This window comes from Leptopilina heterotoma, unplaced genomic scaffold (genome assembly GCF_015476425.1).
Source record: "Leptopilina heterotoma isolate Lh14 unplaced genomic scaffold, ASM1547642v1 Lhet_6, whole genome shotgun sequence".
Classification (NCBI taxonomy): Eukaryota; Metazoa; Arthropoda; class Insecta; order Hymenoptera; family Figitidae; genus Leptopilina; species Leptopilina heterotoma.
This window is the reverse complement of record NW_025111137.1, coordinates 6,126,748-6,144,747: the sequence shown is the minus strand read 5'-3', so window position 1 is coordinate 6,144,747 and position 18,000 is coordinate 6,126,748. Positions and strand designations below refer to the sequence as shown.

Sequence of the window (18,000 nt, the reverse complement as noted above, 5' to 3'; positions counted from 1 at the left end):
ACCATTTTGAATTTTTGCAAACTGACTTCAAATTTGTAATCAGCTACACCGAAAACCCCCGAGTAGCGAGTTTTCAGCGAATTCGAAAGTGAAATTACATAATCGACTTTATTAGCCCTACCTCTCCTCAGTCATAATTAAGTTCAATTTAATAAAAAAAAAATATTTTTGTTTTAATTGTTACAGCTTGCCAACAATTATCAAGATCGGTCCAAGGAATTTTTGGTCCCTCAGATCCTCTGTTAGGTGCGCACATACAAAGTATTTGTGAAGCACTAGACGTACCTCACTTGGAAGCCAGAGTAGATTTCGAGCCCACCTTTAAAGAGTTTAGTATAAATCTATATCCTGCTCAAGATCATCTCAATAAAGCATTTAAGGACCTTATGTCCTTTCTGAACTGGACGAAAGTCGCTATTATCTACGAAGAGGATTATGGTAAGTTAATAATGATCTTTTCAATATTAGTGATTACCCACAAAACATAACATCTTTCAGCAAGTTTTATATTTAAAAATTCGGATACAAATCAAAAATAAAATATTATTGATGATTTCCTTTGTTATTATGTAATAGTAAAATATATCGTAATTAAATTTACCATCTATAATAACAATTAATTAATCACAATAATTATTATAATTTTCTATTTAATGTCTTACAAACCTCAGTAAAATTACAATTCAACATCTTGAATTCCATTTTATTTTTCATGTGACATCTGCACACCATTTTAGAGGTGGTATGTAATTTTGTTTTGTCTCTAGCGCCACGTAGACGTTGAGTTGCGTGTAGGTTAAAATTAAAAAAGTAAAACATTAAAATTCACATTATTTTTCTGATTTATTTTAAAATATTTAATTATAAAGAACTAATTAATATTTAACTGTAATCATTTCTTCACTGTTTTCTTATTGTCAGTAAATAAATATAGCAGTAGATGTAAAAAAAATTCAATTGCAAATATTCGATTATGAATTATAAAATTTATTTTAATAAAAGATGTTAAAATTGTTGATCAGTCAATTCGTAATTAGTGGAAAGATGTTAAAAACTTTTTAATTCTTCTGATCAGATATTCGATTCAATTTAGCTTAGAGTGAAAGCTAAGCTAAATTGAATAAAATATCTGAACAGAAGAATTAAAAAGTTTTTAACATCTTTTCACTATAAAATTTATAATCTATTGTGAATAACAGAAATCATTTTAAAACATTGAAAGAAGAATAACAGGTTATAAAGAATATTAACTGTATTAAGCTTTAAGACATATTTTTAAACACAAATTCGGGATTTTTTTATGATACATTTTTTTTTAATGTCAAAAGAATATTTCAAAAATATATCCTAGAGAGATTAAAAAAAAATTTAAAGTTAATAAATAAATTGTTATCGCTCTTTAAAGAAATACTTTTTTTTTATCAGAGAAATAAGTAATATAAACTTATAAAAATTGAATTTACAAAAAATAAGTGGAGTGGTGGAGTGAAATAAAAGGTGTTAACAAAGTTTTACCTCAGAGAAAAGAATTCCTGCCGCGAAAGCTCTTATACTGTCAAGACGAAAGCGACTTATCGGCCTGTTTTATCTGCAGGCCGTTTTCTTCTCTTGGAACGGCAAATAAGAACGATAATGTACTACGACAACAACGCAGACGTGTACAGCGACAAACCAGAGCTCGCGAAGTAGCAGAGATGCAAGCGTAGCTTTGTGTAAATTCAATTAAAGTCCCCTCTGGGCTTTATGTGGCGCATTTCTCCTTTTTTTTTGGACTATTTTTTATGTTCTTCTTTTTTGAAAGAAAATAGGAGTAAGTCAAGAACGACAAAAGCGTGAAACTACTTCCTTTTTTTCTCTTTCAGATATAAAAACTATTGTTTATTATTAACATTGTAGTGAGAAATTAAAAATTCTTTTCTGATATGAAATTTTTTAATAATGCAAAAATATTCTTTAAAATACAAATAATGTTTAACAAAGAAACGTCAATTAAATGAGTGAAATTTAAATTGACTTGCGAATCCGGTGTTACTTTTTGAAAACTTAAAATGGCGGATCAAATATGGCGGATTTCAAAAGTAAAAATTAGCCAGAATCGTGTGAAATTCACCTTATACAGGGAGAGTAACAAATATTAAATACAGAAAAAATAGTGTTAGGAATTAAAAGAAAAGTTGTTAAAAATTATGCGAAAGTTGTGCAATATGTTTGTTGAAGTCCAATTTGATTGTTCATACACGAATTTGTGCCACGTCAATTTTATTGGTGAAAAACATTGTGAATACCTTTCGTAGTAACATATGAACAATGATCTATTGCTCTTTCTCTCCATACAAGTTTGAAAAAAGAACTGACAATCACTGATTTGTAAATCCATTATTCTTGTCTGTAGTTTGTCCAGGTGTTGAATAAAAAATTTATTCTATGGGTAAAAAATTTTTCAATTGTTCACATGTGGTTTAGTATTTAAAACTTCTGCTACGTTTCGAAGCGAAAAAAGAATGAATCTTTATTTTGTTGCTAACATCTAAATAAGCAGTTTTCAATTTATTAAACAATTCTACAATAATATTTATTTTTTTTTTTTGTATAAATTTCAGGATTGTTCAAACTTCAAGACCTTGTAAAGACTCCTCCCTCAACGAAAACGGAAATGTATATACGTCAAGCTGGTCCCGACACATACAGGCAGGTCCTTCGTGAAATTAGGAACAAGGAGATTTACAAATTAATCGTCGATACAGATCCAGCGCACATGCAACAATTTTTCAGAGCTGTAAGTAAAAATTTTTGTAAATTCATTATACCAATTTTACAAAATGTCAAAACATTATTGATTATTTTATAATAATTCTTAATTATAATACTTAAAATTGTTGATTATAAAGCAAGAAAATTTAATTTATCAATTGCGACATAATCAGTTGCGAGATATTACGTTCAATCCAATATTTTATGTCGACGTAATAAGAGGTTTTGAATATTAATAAATTGAATAATAATCTTATCAAAGGGCAAATCATATTTGAATCAATAATATGCAGTACTAATAAGAGATATCACCTTTGAAGTGGTATCTAATGAACTCAATTTGATCTGGTCAAAAGCAGCATTACTAAAATCATAAACATGAAAAGATGGAGTAATAATAATAATAATGTTGTCTTTGAAATATATTTCATGTTAATTGAGAAACATGTCAATGCAATTTTAGAAGTGAACAGAAAGACTGCTTGTAGTCAACCAATTAGAAAGTAGAAAGTAAACGTACTAAAATTATTTCTTGTTAATTTTTTAATGAAAAAAATTGAGAAATTTATCAGGGGTGCCATTCTATCTTGTAAGAAGCTTTCTAATTGCTATATTTTTTACACTTATAGTTGAAGAACATTTGTATCAGTGGAATCAAACTTAAGCCAAACTGTCTGGGCCGATGCCAAAAAATGGTAGAAACATGGTTTTCGATGCTCTTTCTTACATTTCATGCATTGTTCTTGGTGGTATTAAAGTGTTTATAAAAATTAATCTGTTATCAAATTCCAAACACGAAACTATTTAATGGGAATCAAAGATTAAGTTTAAAGTACCTTAACAACTGTGTGTTGTAGCTTCATTTTAACTATTTCAAAATATATCTAATATAACGTAACAAGCAAATAGCCGATAAATTCATAAATCTTTATTGATTATATTATCCATAAATAATGGAACAGTTTTCTTTTTTTTAATTGTATTGTATTCTTTTTTTTAAATATTCTTGCAACCCCGAGGTGTGAATATTCTTCAAATAAAGTTAAAACTTTTTATCCTTTTCATTGCGAAAAGTGGATTGTGTTTAAAAAGTTGTATTGTTTCTATAAGAGTTTTGTCTTATCCTTTCATTGATCTCTGCGAGGCGTCTTGTTAATGTTCTTTCTGGAGAAACTTACTTTATCATAAAGTTTCTTCTTTTCTAGACACTCTTAAACGAACTCTTTTAGTGAAAAAATAATGAAGAAATTAAAAGACGAAAATAGTTTGAGTATTCTATCTTGGCGATAAATTTAAAAGAAAGATTAATATTCAAACTTAACGACAACATTATTTGTAGTATTTTAAAATGTTTTTAAAATAATTGAGTGAGTTTAATGTAAAAATAAATTTAAATAGTTTTAAAAAAAATTAAAATTAAAATTAGTTACTATTCTTAATTTTTGTATTTTGTTTCTTTCAGATATTACAATTGCAAATGAACGACTTCAGATACCATTACATGTTCACAACATTTGTAAGTAAGATTATAAATACTTTACAATCATGAGAAGTGTTAATTAAATTATTAATATATAAGTTCTGTTTTGTTATCGTTAGTGAAAAAATAAGAAAATTATATCATCAATTTTACAAAAGTAAACTAAATAAACCTTGGTGTAGAAGCATTTAGTAGAAAGAGATTTCCTCAAAGTTTTAATATGTTTCAGTTTCAACAAAGTGATTCCACTTTATGCTTGTTTAATAAGATTTCAAATTGTTCAAGATTTGTAATGAAAAAGATAAATAAGATAGTTTTTTGATGTGTTTTATTAGCTAAAATTTCTCCCACTGTCATTAAACAGATTTAGCTTGATTTCCTGTAAATGTTTAAGTCAAGATATACGAAATGTTCACCACCGATTTAATCAATTTTCGTACATGGCCTATAGATCGGACCTACAGCAAATCAAGCAGTTTCAACATTGCAAGCCACAGGAGCTTTCGTCGACAAAATTACGTTGCAACTGCATCTAATTTAAATAAATTTAAATAATTAGATGACCAAACGAAGACTATTATTGCGTTTAATTTATGTTAATACTTTATAAAATATTGAATTGTATTTTTTAATGAAATATAAAATTAAACTTTTTTTTTACTTGCAGGATATAGAAACATTTGATTTAGAAGACTTCAAATACAATAGCGTGAATATGACTGCCTTTCGATTGGTTGATCTTGAAGAGCCAAAGGTCGTCGAAGTTCTACGACAAATGGAGCGTTTTCAACCCATTGGACACGCTATTCTCAACAGAACTGGAATTATCCAAGTTAGTATAGAAAATTTTGAAAAATCATTTTTAAACTTTTCTGTTTAACATTTTGCTGAAATATCTATTTTTTAAAATCTTATTATACAATTTAGCAAAAAAAAAACAAAGATCATAATAAATTAAAATATTCGCGAACACAAATCAGTAACACAACAATTATTATGGCCTCGCGAGTTAACATAACAGATGCTTCCGAGCATAACTCACCAAATCTTTAAAATTAATAAAGTGAGAGCATCTGCATCATTTTCCTCCTTTATTTTATAACCAGCAAATAATATATAATTCTTATTATATTGTCAGTTAAAAAATTTTATTTTCAATTATTTTCAAAAATTCATAAAAAAAAATTCTTCGAAACAATTTAATTATTTTTATAAATTGTAAAATCCTCTGAAGAATTAAATTATTTTCATAAATAAGAAAATTCTTCGCAAGAATTAAAATATTTTTATAAATAATAAAATCCCTCAAAGGAATTCAATTATTTTCATAAATAATAAAATGTTTCGGAGGAATTCAATTATTTTCAAGAGTTTTAATAAAAATTTTCAAAAAAAAACAATTATTTTTAAAAATATTATTTTAATTCAATTATTTTCAAAAGTTTAAATAAAAATTCAATCATTTTCAACAATTCTGATAAAATTTTTGGAAACAATTCAATTATTTTTATAAATTGTAAAATTCTTGTCAAGAATTCAATTATTTTTGTAAATAATAAAATTCTTCGGTGAAATTCAATTATTTTTAATACAATTTTAATTAAATTTCTGGGAAAAAATTCAATTATATTCAAGATAATTTTAATAAAATTTCTCTAATAGGTTCAATTATTTTTAAAAATGGTAATAAAATGTTTCTAAACAATTCTATTGTTCTCAAAAGTTTTTAATAAAATTCTTTGTAAATTTCAATTAGCTTCAAAATTTTCAATAAAAATTATTTTTAAAAAACTTAATTATTTCTAAGAAAATTGAAATAAATTGTTAAAAACAATTCAATTATTTTAAATAATTTTAATAAAAATCTCGCCAAAAATTAAATTATTTTCAAAACAATTTTAAATACATTTTCTCGAAAGAATTCAATTATTTGAAAAAATGTTGATAAAATTTTAGAAACGAATTCAATTATATTCAAATTTTATTTATAAATACTTTACAAGAATTTAATGATTTTCAGTAAATCTTCAGTTTAATTATTTCTTAAAATAATTGAATTCCTGAATAGAATTTTATTAAAACTTTTTTAAAATAATTGAATCTGTGCAAAAAAATTTATTATTTCTACAAATAATTGAATTTTTGCAAAACTTTAAAAAACAAGTGAATTTTTTAGAAGAATTTTATTAAAATTGTATTTAAAATAATTGAATTCCTGTGGAAATTTTACAATATATTTATTGATATTATTCAATTCTTTCGAAGAATTTAAAAAAAAAATTTTGGGGCGGTATCAATTGCCCTCAATTCAACTGTATACAGGAAAACTGCCCACAACAAACTGCATACTGGAAAACTGCATACAAGCAAATTTTAATAATAAAATTATTAAATTTAATTTGAAAACTATATAAATCTAAACTGCATACCGTTAAACTGCAGATAGGTAAACTGCACACAAGTCTAATTTTTTATTAAATTTATAAATAATTAATATTAAACAACTCTACACAGTTAAAGTGTACATTGGTAAACTGCATACAAACTAAATTTAAAAAATTAAATTAAAAATTTATTTATTGTTTAATTGCACACCGTTAAACTGAACATTGCTCAACTGCATACAAAATAAATAAATAAATTAAAAAAATTTAATGTATCGTCAAATTGCACATCGGTAAACTGCATACATATCAACTGTATACAGCTAAGTTCTCTTCTATGAAGTTGGCAGTTGCGAATATATTCATAGAAGAGAACTTAGCTGTATACAGTTGATATGTATGCAGTTTACCGATGTGCAATTTGACGATACATTAAATTTTTTTAATTTATTTATTTATTTTGTATGCAGTTGAGCAATGTTCAGTTTAACGGTGTGCAATTAAACAATAAATAAATTTTTAATTTAATTTTTTAAATTTAGTTTGTATGCAGTTTACCAATGTACACTTTAACTGTGTAGAGTTGTTTAATATTAATTATTTATAAATTTAATAAAAAATTAGACTTGTGTGCAGTTTACCTATCTGCAGTTTAACGGTATGCAGTTTAGATTTATACAGTTTTCAAATTAAATTTAATAATTTTATTATTAAAATTTGCTTGTATGCAGTTTTCCAGTATGCAGTTTATTGTGGGCAGTTTTCCTGTATACAGTTGAATTGAGGGCAATTGATACCGCCCCAAAATTTTAAAAATAATTTGATTTTCTCTGAAATTCAATTAAAATTGCTTATTTAAAATAATTGAATTCCAGCGAAAATTCCATTATTTATGAAAATAATTGAATTTTATTAAAAGTTTTTTTAATAATTAAATCTGTGCGAAAAAATTTATTATTTCTCCAAATAATTGCATTTTTGCAAAATTTTAAAAAACAAGTGAATTTTTTAGAAAATTTTTATTAAAATTGTATTTAAAATAATTGAATTCCTGTGAAAATTTTACTATTTATTGATATTATTAAATTCTTTCGAAGAATTTAAAAAAAAATGTTTAAAAATAATTTAATTTTCTATGAAATTCAATTAAAATTGTTTATTTAAAATAATTGAATTCCATCAAAAATTCTATTATTTATGAAAATAATTGAATTTTATTAAAAGTTTTTTAAATAATTGAACTCCTGTGAAAAATTCAATTATTTTTTACAATAATTGGATTTTCTCTGAGAATTTTTACAAGATTTTGAAAAAAATTGAAACTTTCTTAAGAACTTAATTAAAAATGGAATAGAAAATAAGTAATATTCTGATAAGAATTTTATTATTTATATAAAAATAATTAAATTGTTTACAAAGATTTTTATTATTTATAAATTGACTAAAGAATTTTATTACTATTACTATTATTAATATTATTTATATTATTACTATTATTTCCAAGTGTTTTGTCAGCAAATAGTCCTAGAATCCATTGTTATAAAATATTGTATTTTAAATTTGATTTTTGTTAAAGGTCTTAATATTTTTATACCTCTTATACTAACAAAGTATAAAAATAATTTTTTATCTCGTTAATGTTACTTTTTTTAGTATAAAAAATAAAAGTAATTTGATAAATGCAATACTGTGCTCAGGACTTTTTCGGAATTGAGACTGAGTGGTGCATTTTTGCAACATCACATAGGGGAAATGCATGCGACGAAATTGATGGAACAGTTAAAAGGTATTGCGGTCCGTAGAAGTTTAAGAAGAACCATCCGGGTATAGCAAGAAATTTTTCACGTGGCTAATTTTATTACAACCGTTTATCAATTTCATCCTTACTTTATCCTCTTTTCAACTTTCCTACACTTAAGGAGAGGCAACTGAATACCATATATGATGAATATTGATTTCACAACATATTTTATTTAAATAATGTAATAAAGAAATATTTCGTTGATTTAATACAAACGTCAGATAGATCGATCTCTTTTTGTAGAAGAACTTTTGCCTTAATGTAGGATTGATCTGATTGATGTTTTTAGTAACCAAAAAAAAATGTGATTGTATGTAGTTAGATTGAAATAATCAAACTGATAATTTATTAAAAATAAATTGTAACTGATATTTAAATTTTTTTATGTGCTGACTTGTATAATCATTAGCAGGAAAAGATAATAAGTTACATCACAAAAATTATATAAATATTTTATTAATACTGGTCAGTGGAAAATTTTTTCTTCTATATAAAAGAAATAGCTTTATACTTTTTTCTGTTATAATGAAACAATATTCACAATTCTTTTAATCTCTGGGCTGTCACATAAAGGACATAAAAAAATTTGTTTCCTCTATGTGCCTCTATGTAAACAGCTTTGGAGCGGATTATAAAAAAGTATCTTTAGATTGCAGTGAAATAAAAAAATATTAATTCTTTTGAAATGGAATTAAATCAATCTGATAGTATAAATAGAATGCATTAGTATCAATATCTTCAGAAAATCCTACACTTATACGTGGTCCTGAATTTAGTCGAGTGGATTTGTAAATGATAGATTTCACAGGAAATTTTTTTTAAATTTCCATTCAATAATCGTTTGAAACATTTGTTTGCAATTTGCTGAAAATTTTTCAAATATTGGAAGTTGATGATAAGAATTCATCATAATCGAACCTGGTATTATAAAAAAAAACTTTATTTTTCCTAATGGGAATTATATTCATGCATCTAAAGCTTACATTGGATTGTTTGAAAATCTATTTTCCTTTTAATACACGTAGCCATGAGTTAAAATAAATTGAATGAAATACCTATTTGAGTTCAAAGGACAATCTAGCGGAAGAGGATAGTAATTTGAAAGGACTGAGTTTGGAGAAATGCTATGGAAACTGAATGTCAGTTTTATCCGTAATTCAATAGTGCTAAGAGAAATTCAATTTATTTGTCAACAAATAAGGCAGGTAGATTTTAATTCTGACTTCTCAATAATAGTGCGAATTAAACTCACACCAGTCTGATATTTTTATTTAAATTTTGTCACAATAACAGACTTATAATTTTCCATTTTTGTAAAAAAAAGTTTATAGTTTCAATCGTATTTGGACTTATTGCATTTTTATTAAAATTCACTAGCAACATTGCACTAAGAAACTAATTTGATATTTGACAATGATAAAAAGTAAATAATTTAAAGCTAAAGTGCTATTCTGTAATTTTAATTGACTTTCACAATGCATCGAAAAAATTACACTGCACAACGGTGAAGAGATTAAAAAACCTGACTAAATTCTCAAAATTAATTTAAAAGCTGATTTATCTTACTCCGAGATTTCAAGGGTCGCTGTTTACAAATCTGAAATAAGAATTTGTATTTACATTGTCGCACTACTTTACAGTACAGTTTTTACGAAAATACACGAATTTTTATACGAACCCGAAACATATTACCGAATGAAGTCGATATACTAAATTAATAAAAATATATAACTGCTAGAATGGTTAACTTTTACATTCTAAAAATAAGCTCTAAAATAATGAAAATTAATATGAATTTAAAAGTACATGATAGAAATATTTATGTTCCAGGCAGAACCAGCGCTTGTGTATGATAGTGTACAAGTTTTCGCACATGGATTAGCTGCTCTCGATGGCAGTCACATTCTTAAACCTGCTAATTTATCTTGTGAAAAAGAGGAACCTTGGGGTGATGGATCATCTCTTTATAACTACATTAATTCCGTAAGTATAGCTTATGTAGTATTTTATTAATTGCTCTTCATTCCGTGTTTTTTATAAGCATTAACTCTATTATCTACTTAAGTTTTAATTAATATTAGCGTAGTTAATACTAGTAGAAAAGAATTTTAACTAAAGAATATTTTAATGGGAAATTTATTGAAATTAAAACGTTTTTTCGTTGAATGTAAAGAAGGGGCACGAAAAAGGCGTTTCACATTGGTCGTTAGTTGGCAGTAAATTCTGAATATAATTATCATTATTGGCATGAAAAGGTCCCTTACACAAAAGAATGGTCATTTAAACTTTGCTTCTCATTTATAATAAATGACCTAATATAATGATTTATTGTATTCAATTACTCCCATAATTAGATTAAAATTAATTGCACTGATAGTAATAAGAAGCATCGTGTAACTAATTTTTGCTTTTCTTTTATTTAAAAAAAATGCAAAAATGTTATAACACTTGTTTAAAGTTGTTTAATTTAAACTGAACAGCACAAATAGATGCGCATTACTACTAGACATCTAATTTATAATAATTTGCAGCAACATGTAATTAATAATGAACATAATGAATATAATCGTATGTCAAGAAAGTGACTCTGTAATGCTATAGATAGCTAGAGGAAAATCTACGTAGACCCTTGTGACACTCTAGTACTGAGTGTTTGTAAATGGATTTATGTTGGCATGGCCAAACGTAATTCATTCCCCATTGGCGTGTGCATGAGCTGATTCGGGATACAATGTAGAGTTAGTGCCAGCCCTGAGGTAATTAACGCACAAATCTGCCGGAGCGAATCTACTGGAAAATTTCTGAATAGCCGTCCTTTCACGCCTGCATTTTACGCTGAAGATGAACATCCCTAAATCAAAATTAATTCAGTGTCAAAGAAAAATTCTTCATGCAAATTATATTCTCCTTCATAGTTTTTAATTTTATTTCCTAAAGTTCTAATTTTATTTATAATCAAACTTTTTTAATATAAACTTTTTTAACTCTTAAAGTGTGTACTTTATAACTGTTAAGTATAGTAGTAAACATTTATTTTAAGGTACTACATTGTACAATATTTTTTATTGTACATTGTACTACATTGTATTCTACATTGTAGAAGGTCAAAAAACAAAATCAAGAATCTCTATTTTCTATATTTATTTTAATTTTATAGTTATCACTATAAGACATCTAAAAACCAAGAATAAATGGATTCTCCAAATTTAGAGTAGGGGCACAAACTTTCTTGCAGTGACACGGGTCACCGTGTAAAGGATAAACGCCATGCAATGGGAACGAAAAGGAAGCACATATAGTCTGCTGAGTAGCAGTAATGCGAAGAGTGTATTCAGCCCGATACCCTTGTAGTTTGATAACGAGGCTACTAACGAGGTATGAGATGCTTGCGTTTTTTTAAAAAAAGAAGAAGCGAATTCTCTACTACAGATTAAGGAGGAAGATGATCAAGTCTTGTGACATTTAAAAGAACGTTAATATGAAAGTAAAGATGATGTTAAAACTCTTTAGTATCTCTTTAAAAAAAAAGAGTTGAAGCACACGGGGGCTGACAAAGGCAATGTGTGCGGAAAAATCTAAAAGAGTACATCAAGCAACGTTATAGGTTAGAAGTGCTGTGAAGGAAGCGCAGTAAAAAGACGAAGATCTAACAGTTAAAAATACTCCCAGAATAAGAAAGAAGAATACTCCTCCAAAGGAATCGGCTAAACTCCATAAAGAAGTTGACATCACCCTCACAAGAACTAATTAAGAATTACGCAAAAGAGTGGCCTTTTTAATTAAAACAGGAGGCGACTCTTCCAAGAAGGCTTTCACCGGTAAGATGTACCTTACCATGGATCGAAAGGCCAGGTTTAAGATTCGTGACTTGTCCTGCCAAGTTAGAATGGGTCCAACAATAAACCAAGAAGATCGACCACAGATTGGCTGTATAAGCAAGATTAAAATATTTGAATCTTATTTATTGTTCGTTAAATCCGTCAGTTGTCAGAAAACTACCGGTTAGCTTCCTACAGCAGTCGACAAAAGCACGTTTCGGTTGTTTTGCTAAAAAAGTAAAAGGAACAGGGCAAAGCGAGCCATCGTAGGCAATCGTGCGTATACCTCGGTTTTGTCCCTTTTGTTAGTACAAAAATTTCATTAGTAATAAAGTAAATTTTACTAATGATAAAGCGTAGGTCTAACTGAACTATTTTCTATTGATGATAAAAAAAACAACAGAAAAGTGTATCCAGTAATTGTGCTTGAGGTATATAAATTCTCCTAATGAAAATATAACCAGTTAAAATTATAAAATATGTTATCTAGCTCTACATTTAGACTACCACTTATTAAATGTTTTAAATGCACCTGAATCAACATTATACACCAAAGAAATGAAACCCCAATGATATGGAAACTTTTTACTCCGTATTCACTTTATCAGTTTAAGTATTACGAGAATAAAATGTAATTCAATGCACAAAATACTTCTTTCAATGAGTACGGTTTTCAAATCTTGACTCAAAAGAAAAGCGGAGGTAGATTTTGATCTATTTGAAGCTTTTCCAGGCATTTGAAACCACAAGCATCATCCTTACATAAATTCAGAGATGTTTTTATCTATTAACAGTTTTACTCTAATATAATTCAGAATATGGAGAAAATTTAATATCAGTTTTAATCTGACACACAGGGAATTAAATGTTTTAATTCGTACTGTTTACATAATATATTCCATTTAATTTTCAAGCGATAAAATTGTATTTTAAATGCAGTATGGTTAATATAAGGTTTAATTAATTTTTTCATGTAAACCTCTTATTAAATCGTAAAGAAAATTAATAATAAAGTTTATTTAATAATTTTATCGTACGCACTAGAAAATAGTATTAAATTTGTTGTCTGGATTTTTAAAAGTTGAATTAAAAAATATTTCTTTAATTAAATAAAGTTTTAAAATCCTAAATACAGAAAAATATCATGATGTGTATAAATCTATTTTAAATTCATAAGGAAAAGATTCAATTTTATTGCCTTCTCTCTGTATATAGGGTTTTGTTGAATGAATCAGAGCTGGAAAAGCATTGTCTGACGTTCAAGTCTCGGACTGTTAATTTATGTGACACTGATGTTCTTGCACTACTCAGATACAGTCGCTCTTATTTTACTGATATGTTTTAGTCTCACTTGCTGGTGACTATTTAACCTAATACTAATAGAATATCTATTGATTGTTCTACTCTTGTAAGGTCGCATTTTAAGCTGTCCTTTCAGATTTTGGCTTTCTAGGAAAGCTAGAGATGCATTTAATAAAAATTGCTCAATATCAAAGACTAAAAATCCAAACTTCATATATGTATTATATCTTTAATGCTATTGAGAGCTAATATTAATAAATACAACATTCTAAGTTTGATTTTAGAACACGTTTAAATTAATAAAAAATAAATATTTCTTAAATGTTTGTTTTATGATTTAAAAATAAAAATGTATTTTTAAGGCTGGCCTACATGGATTGACCGGAAGAATAGAATTTAACGAAGGAAAAAGAAATAATTTCAAGCTGGACTTGCTTAAGCTTAAAAGGGAAGACCTCGTAAAGGTTGGCGAATGGAAGCCAGGAAGTGGAGTAAACGTTACAGATGTTGGAGCTTTTTACGATACTGCAGCAACCAACATTACCCTTGTCGTAATGACGAGAGAGGTAAGATTTCTTTACTAAAAAAAAAAAAATCCCTCATCATATTTGTAGAGGCTTTTGTGATTCTCACTTCTCATAGAAAATTTGTCCTACTTAAGAATAAAAAAAAGCCTTGCGCAAAAACCAACTTTTAATGTTAACTTCAATTTTATCACAATAATAAAATATATTTTTAATTTTTAGGAGAAACCATACGTAATGGTTCGAGACGATAAGAATTTAACAGGAAATGCAAAATTTGAGGGGTTTTGTATTGATTTATTAAAGTGGATAGCCGGACAAGTAGGATTTCAGTATGTTATTCGATTAGTGCCTGATCATATGTACGGTGTATACGATCCCGAAACGAAAGAATGGAATGGAATCGTTCGAGAACTTATGGAAAAGGTAATTACTTGGCGATAATATTTTATTCCGCTTTATATGATTTTTCAAAAATACTTTTTAATAATTTAAAGAACTTTTAAAGTAACCTGTCTGTTATAAAAGTTAGTGAGCTCGCTAAGCCTCTATGTTCTTCCAGAAGTTTTAATTGGGTCAATAGTACTTAATTTGATAGTTTGATAAATCAATAGATGTATTTTATTCTTTAAAAGGGGATACACATCTTAAAAAACTGAGAAAATTAGGAATTTTTTTATTTTTATTGATGCAACTATAAAACTTGAAATATTATTACTATTGTTACGCCTCAGAACGAAACCAATATATGAATATAACCTAAGATTATTTATTAAAAATGGCCCGGCCTGGGTGATTGAAAACTGATTTATTCACAGAGCGGAAGGATCTTTGATATTAAGGGACAGCTTTTAAGAAAATATAAATACGTCGCGATGACATGACACTATTATTACCATTTATTAAAATAAGTTTTGTACACTATTGATTTTTTATAATAAATTACTTCTGTTACTTAAATTTAATTCAATAAAGATAGTAGATTTACTTCTATTTAATTTATCTATTCCAAAAATATTCCTTTCACTGAAATATAGAAAAGCTGTTTTAGAAAAATAAAATATATATTGTATATCAAATAATAAATTGCAGTATGTTATTGAGTATGAAAAATTACGTTTCAACATAATTTCTTTTAATCAATCTTCAGTCTTGATCAGAAATAAACAAAATAAAAAATTCTACTTCCTGTTATGAGAGTATACAAGTTGTCGAAAACGTATAGTTTCGAGAATGAAAGAAGCTTATAAACAATAGAGTCCAACAAAAGAACACAAAAGTTTTTCTCTGTTTTCAAACAATAAGGAAAAGATATCTTGAAATTAAAAAAGGAATACGAGGTGAAGTGGCAAAGTAGAAAGCATGAAAGACTCTATAGAGAAACTAGAGTTTTTTTTACAAAAATCATCATTAAATCTAAGTCATAAAAATATTCTAGAATTTTTTATATATCAAGAATTTTTTATTTAGAATTTTTTTTTATATATCAAGAAATTCTTTTATTATTATTTTATATTATTTTAGACTCAAAACATGAAATGTAATATGTAACATTACACTTTTTATCTAAGTTTAAATAATTTTTATGTTTTGACATTAATAATTAAGGAAACTACTCTTTGGAAAGTACATTGTAACTAGAAAATTATTTTTATTGTATAAAAAGAATAAAAATAATTTTTATTTCAGAGAGCAGATTTAGCAGTTGCATCTATGACAATCAATTATGCGAGAGAAAGTGTAATAGACTTTACTAAGCCCTTCATGAATCTAGGCATTGGAATTTTATTTAAGGTGAGTAATTTATAAATAACTGTATTAAATAAAATAATAATAAGTTGCTTAAATATTAACCATAAGAAAGTATATATAACCAATTCCGCTTTTATGATTTATCCATACTGTGGAATGATTTACATATTCTGGTGGATTTTGAATATCGATTTTTATCTGGAAAAAATTCTAAAAGCAATTACACACAAAAATAAGGTTCTTCTTTGATGTACCTATTATTTGTACTGCATGGTAAACATTTCTAAATGGAAGAATTAGTTTACTTGTACAAAAATTTATTACATAAATTTTTACATACATCAGGGTCTACAATATGTTACATAATTATAGTCAGTATTTACAAAAAGAGGTTTTATTTTTATTTGAAAATGAAACCGTTGTAGTTACATTAAAAAGTTGCAAAATACATATATGCTTTATCGAATTATGTGAATGTAAATATCATTTTATTTAATTATATAGGAAATTAGTTATTCAATTATAATAGATTAAAATTAATAATAATTATATAAACGTATATTATTTAATTTCACTAAAAAAATTATTCCATTTTAGGTATTACATTAAGTTTTGTTAGTTTTGTTAGACTGCTCTTGATTTCAAAGGAAATAAAGTGATAAATATAAATGGACAAGTTTATAAATACTCGCAATTAATTAATTACTCACAACTTGCACAGATTAATGAATGATACTTTGCAAGCGATTCCATTTATTCTGTACGCTAATCGATCACATATCGAACTGTTGTCTCTGCCATGACGTGATGGTTTATTGAGATAGGTTTATAGTACTTTTTCAAATAACAAGTTCTTAATTTGCTTATTTAATAAAAAAAAACCGCTGCCAAGTTGTAAATTTTTTTTATAATTTTGGTGCTAATTTCATGAACACTTTGCTTCCTCATAGAGATAAAAATACTTCCTTTATAAGAAAGTTATAGTAGAAATATATAAATAACTTTTTATAAATATGTTTTTAAAATACCAATAATTTCGAAATTTAGCATTGAATTAGGTTCAAAAATAGGTCAATCGAAGCGTTTTTTAATGCTCCACAAGTTGGTAACGATAATTTTAAAGTTACTTCTACATATTTCAACAAAATATTCAAAAAGTCTTATTTTCCAAAATTTTTGATTTTTAAAAATTTAATATCTCCGGTTAATGTGGACAAAAAATGTTCAATTAGGACTCAAAAGATGCGTCTAAAAAAACTCTACAAAATTATGAAAAAACAATTATAGGTGTCCTAACATTTTTTTAAAGTTATGGGCAAAAAACGGGACGCATGATTATTCCCCAAATGTCATTTTTCCGAAATGTCATTTTACCGAACTGCACTTTTGCGAATACTCATTTTTGCGAAAAGCCAATTTTGCGAAATGTCACTTTCGCGAATTGTCATTTCTTCGAAAAGCTATTTTTGCGAATTGTCATTTTTGCGAATCGACATTTTTGCGAATTGTCAATTTTCCGAAAAGTCATTTTTGCGAATTGTCATTTTTACGAAAAGACATTTTTGTGAAATGTCATTTTTGCAAAAGACATTTTTGCGAAAAGTCATTTTTACGAATTGCCATTTTTGCGAATTGTCATTTTTAAGAAATGTCATTTTTGCGAATTGTCACTTTTGCGAATCGCTATTTTTACGAATCGACATTTTTACGAATTGTCATTTTTGCGAATAGTCATTTTTCCGAAAAGTTATTTTTACGAATTGTCATTTTTGCGAATTGTCATTTTTAAGAAATGTCATTTTTGCGAATTGTCACTTTTGCGAATCGCTATTTTTACGAATCGCCATTTTTACGAATTGTCATTTTTGCGAATTGTCAATTTTCCGAAAAGTCATTTTTGCGAATTGTCATTTTTACGAAAAGACATTTTTGTGAAATGTCATTTTTGCAAAAGACATTTTTGCGAAAAGTCATTTTTACGAATTGCCATTTTTGCGAATTGTCATTTTTAAGAAATGTCATTTTTGCGAATTGTCACTTTTGCGAATCGCTATTTTTACGAATCGACATTTTTACGAATTGTCATTTTTGCGAAAAGTTTGCTGCGCAAGCGGACGGTAAAGACTACTTTCTCGTCCTAGGACCGTAAAACTACTACTTGAAGCAAAGCCATGCTTTACCTCTCAAA

The 18,000-nt window shown here is 26.7% G+C and overlaps 1 protein-coding gene across 6 annotated transcripts in view; it reads left to right on the top strand.

The window, feature by feature from the left end:
- The window catches only part of LOC122509087 (glutamate receptor ionotropic, kainate 2), a 129,831-nt gene that overhangs the window by 85,070 nt on the left and 26,761 nt on the right, over positions 1 to 18,000 (top strand). For all 6 annotated transcript variants that reach the window (XM_043622849.1, XM_043622851.1, XM_043622852.1 and 3 more), the window contains exons 4-11: positions 187 to 438; positions 2,601 to 2,776; positions 4,214 to 4,267; positions 4,899 to 5,063; positions 10,247 to 10,399; positions 13,899 to 14,102; positions 14,283 to 14,486; positions 15,750 to 15,854. In XM_043622849.1, coding sequence (XP_043478784.1) covers positions 187 to 438; positions 2,601 to 2,776; positions 4,214 to 4,267; positions 4,899 to 5,063; positions 10,247 to 10,399; positions 13,899 to 14,102; positions 14,283 to 14,486; positions 15,750 to 15,854 — 1,313 coding nt within the window. The remainder of the gene's footprint in view (positions 1 to 186; positions 439 to 2,600; positions 2,777 to 4,213; positions 4,268 to 4,898; positions 5,064 to 10,246; positions 10,400 to 13,898; positions 14,103 to 14,282; positions 14,487 to 15,749; positions 15,855 to 18,000) is intronic.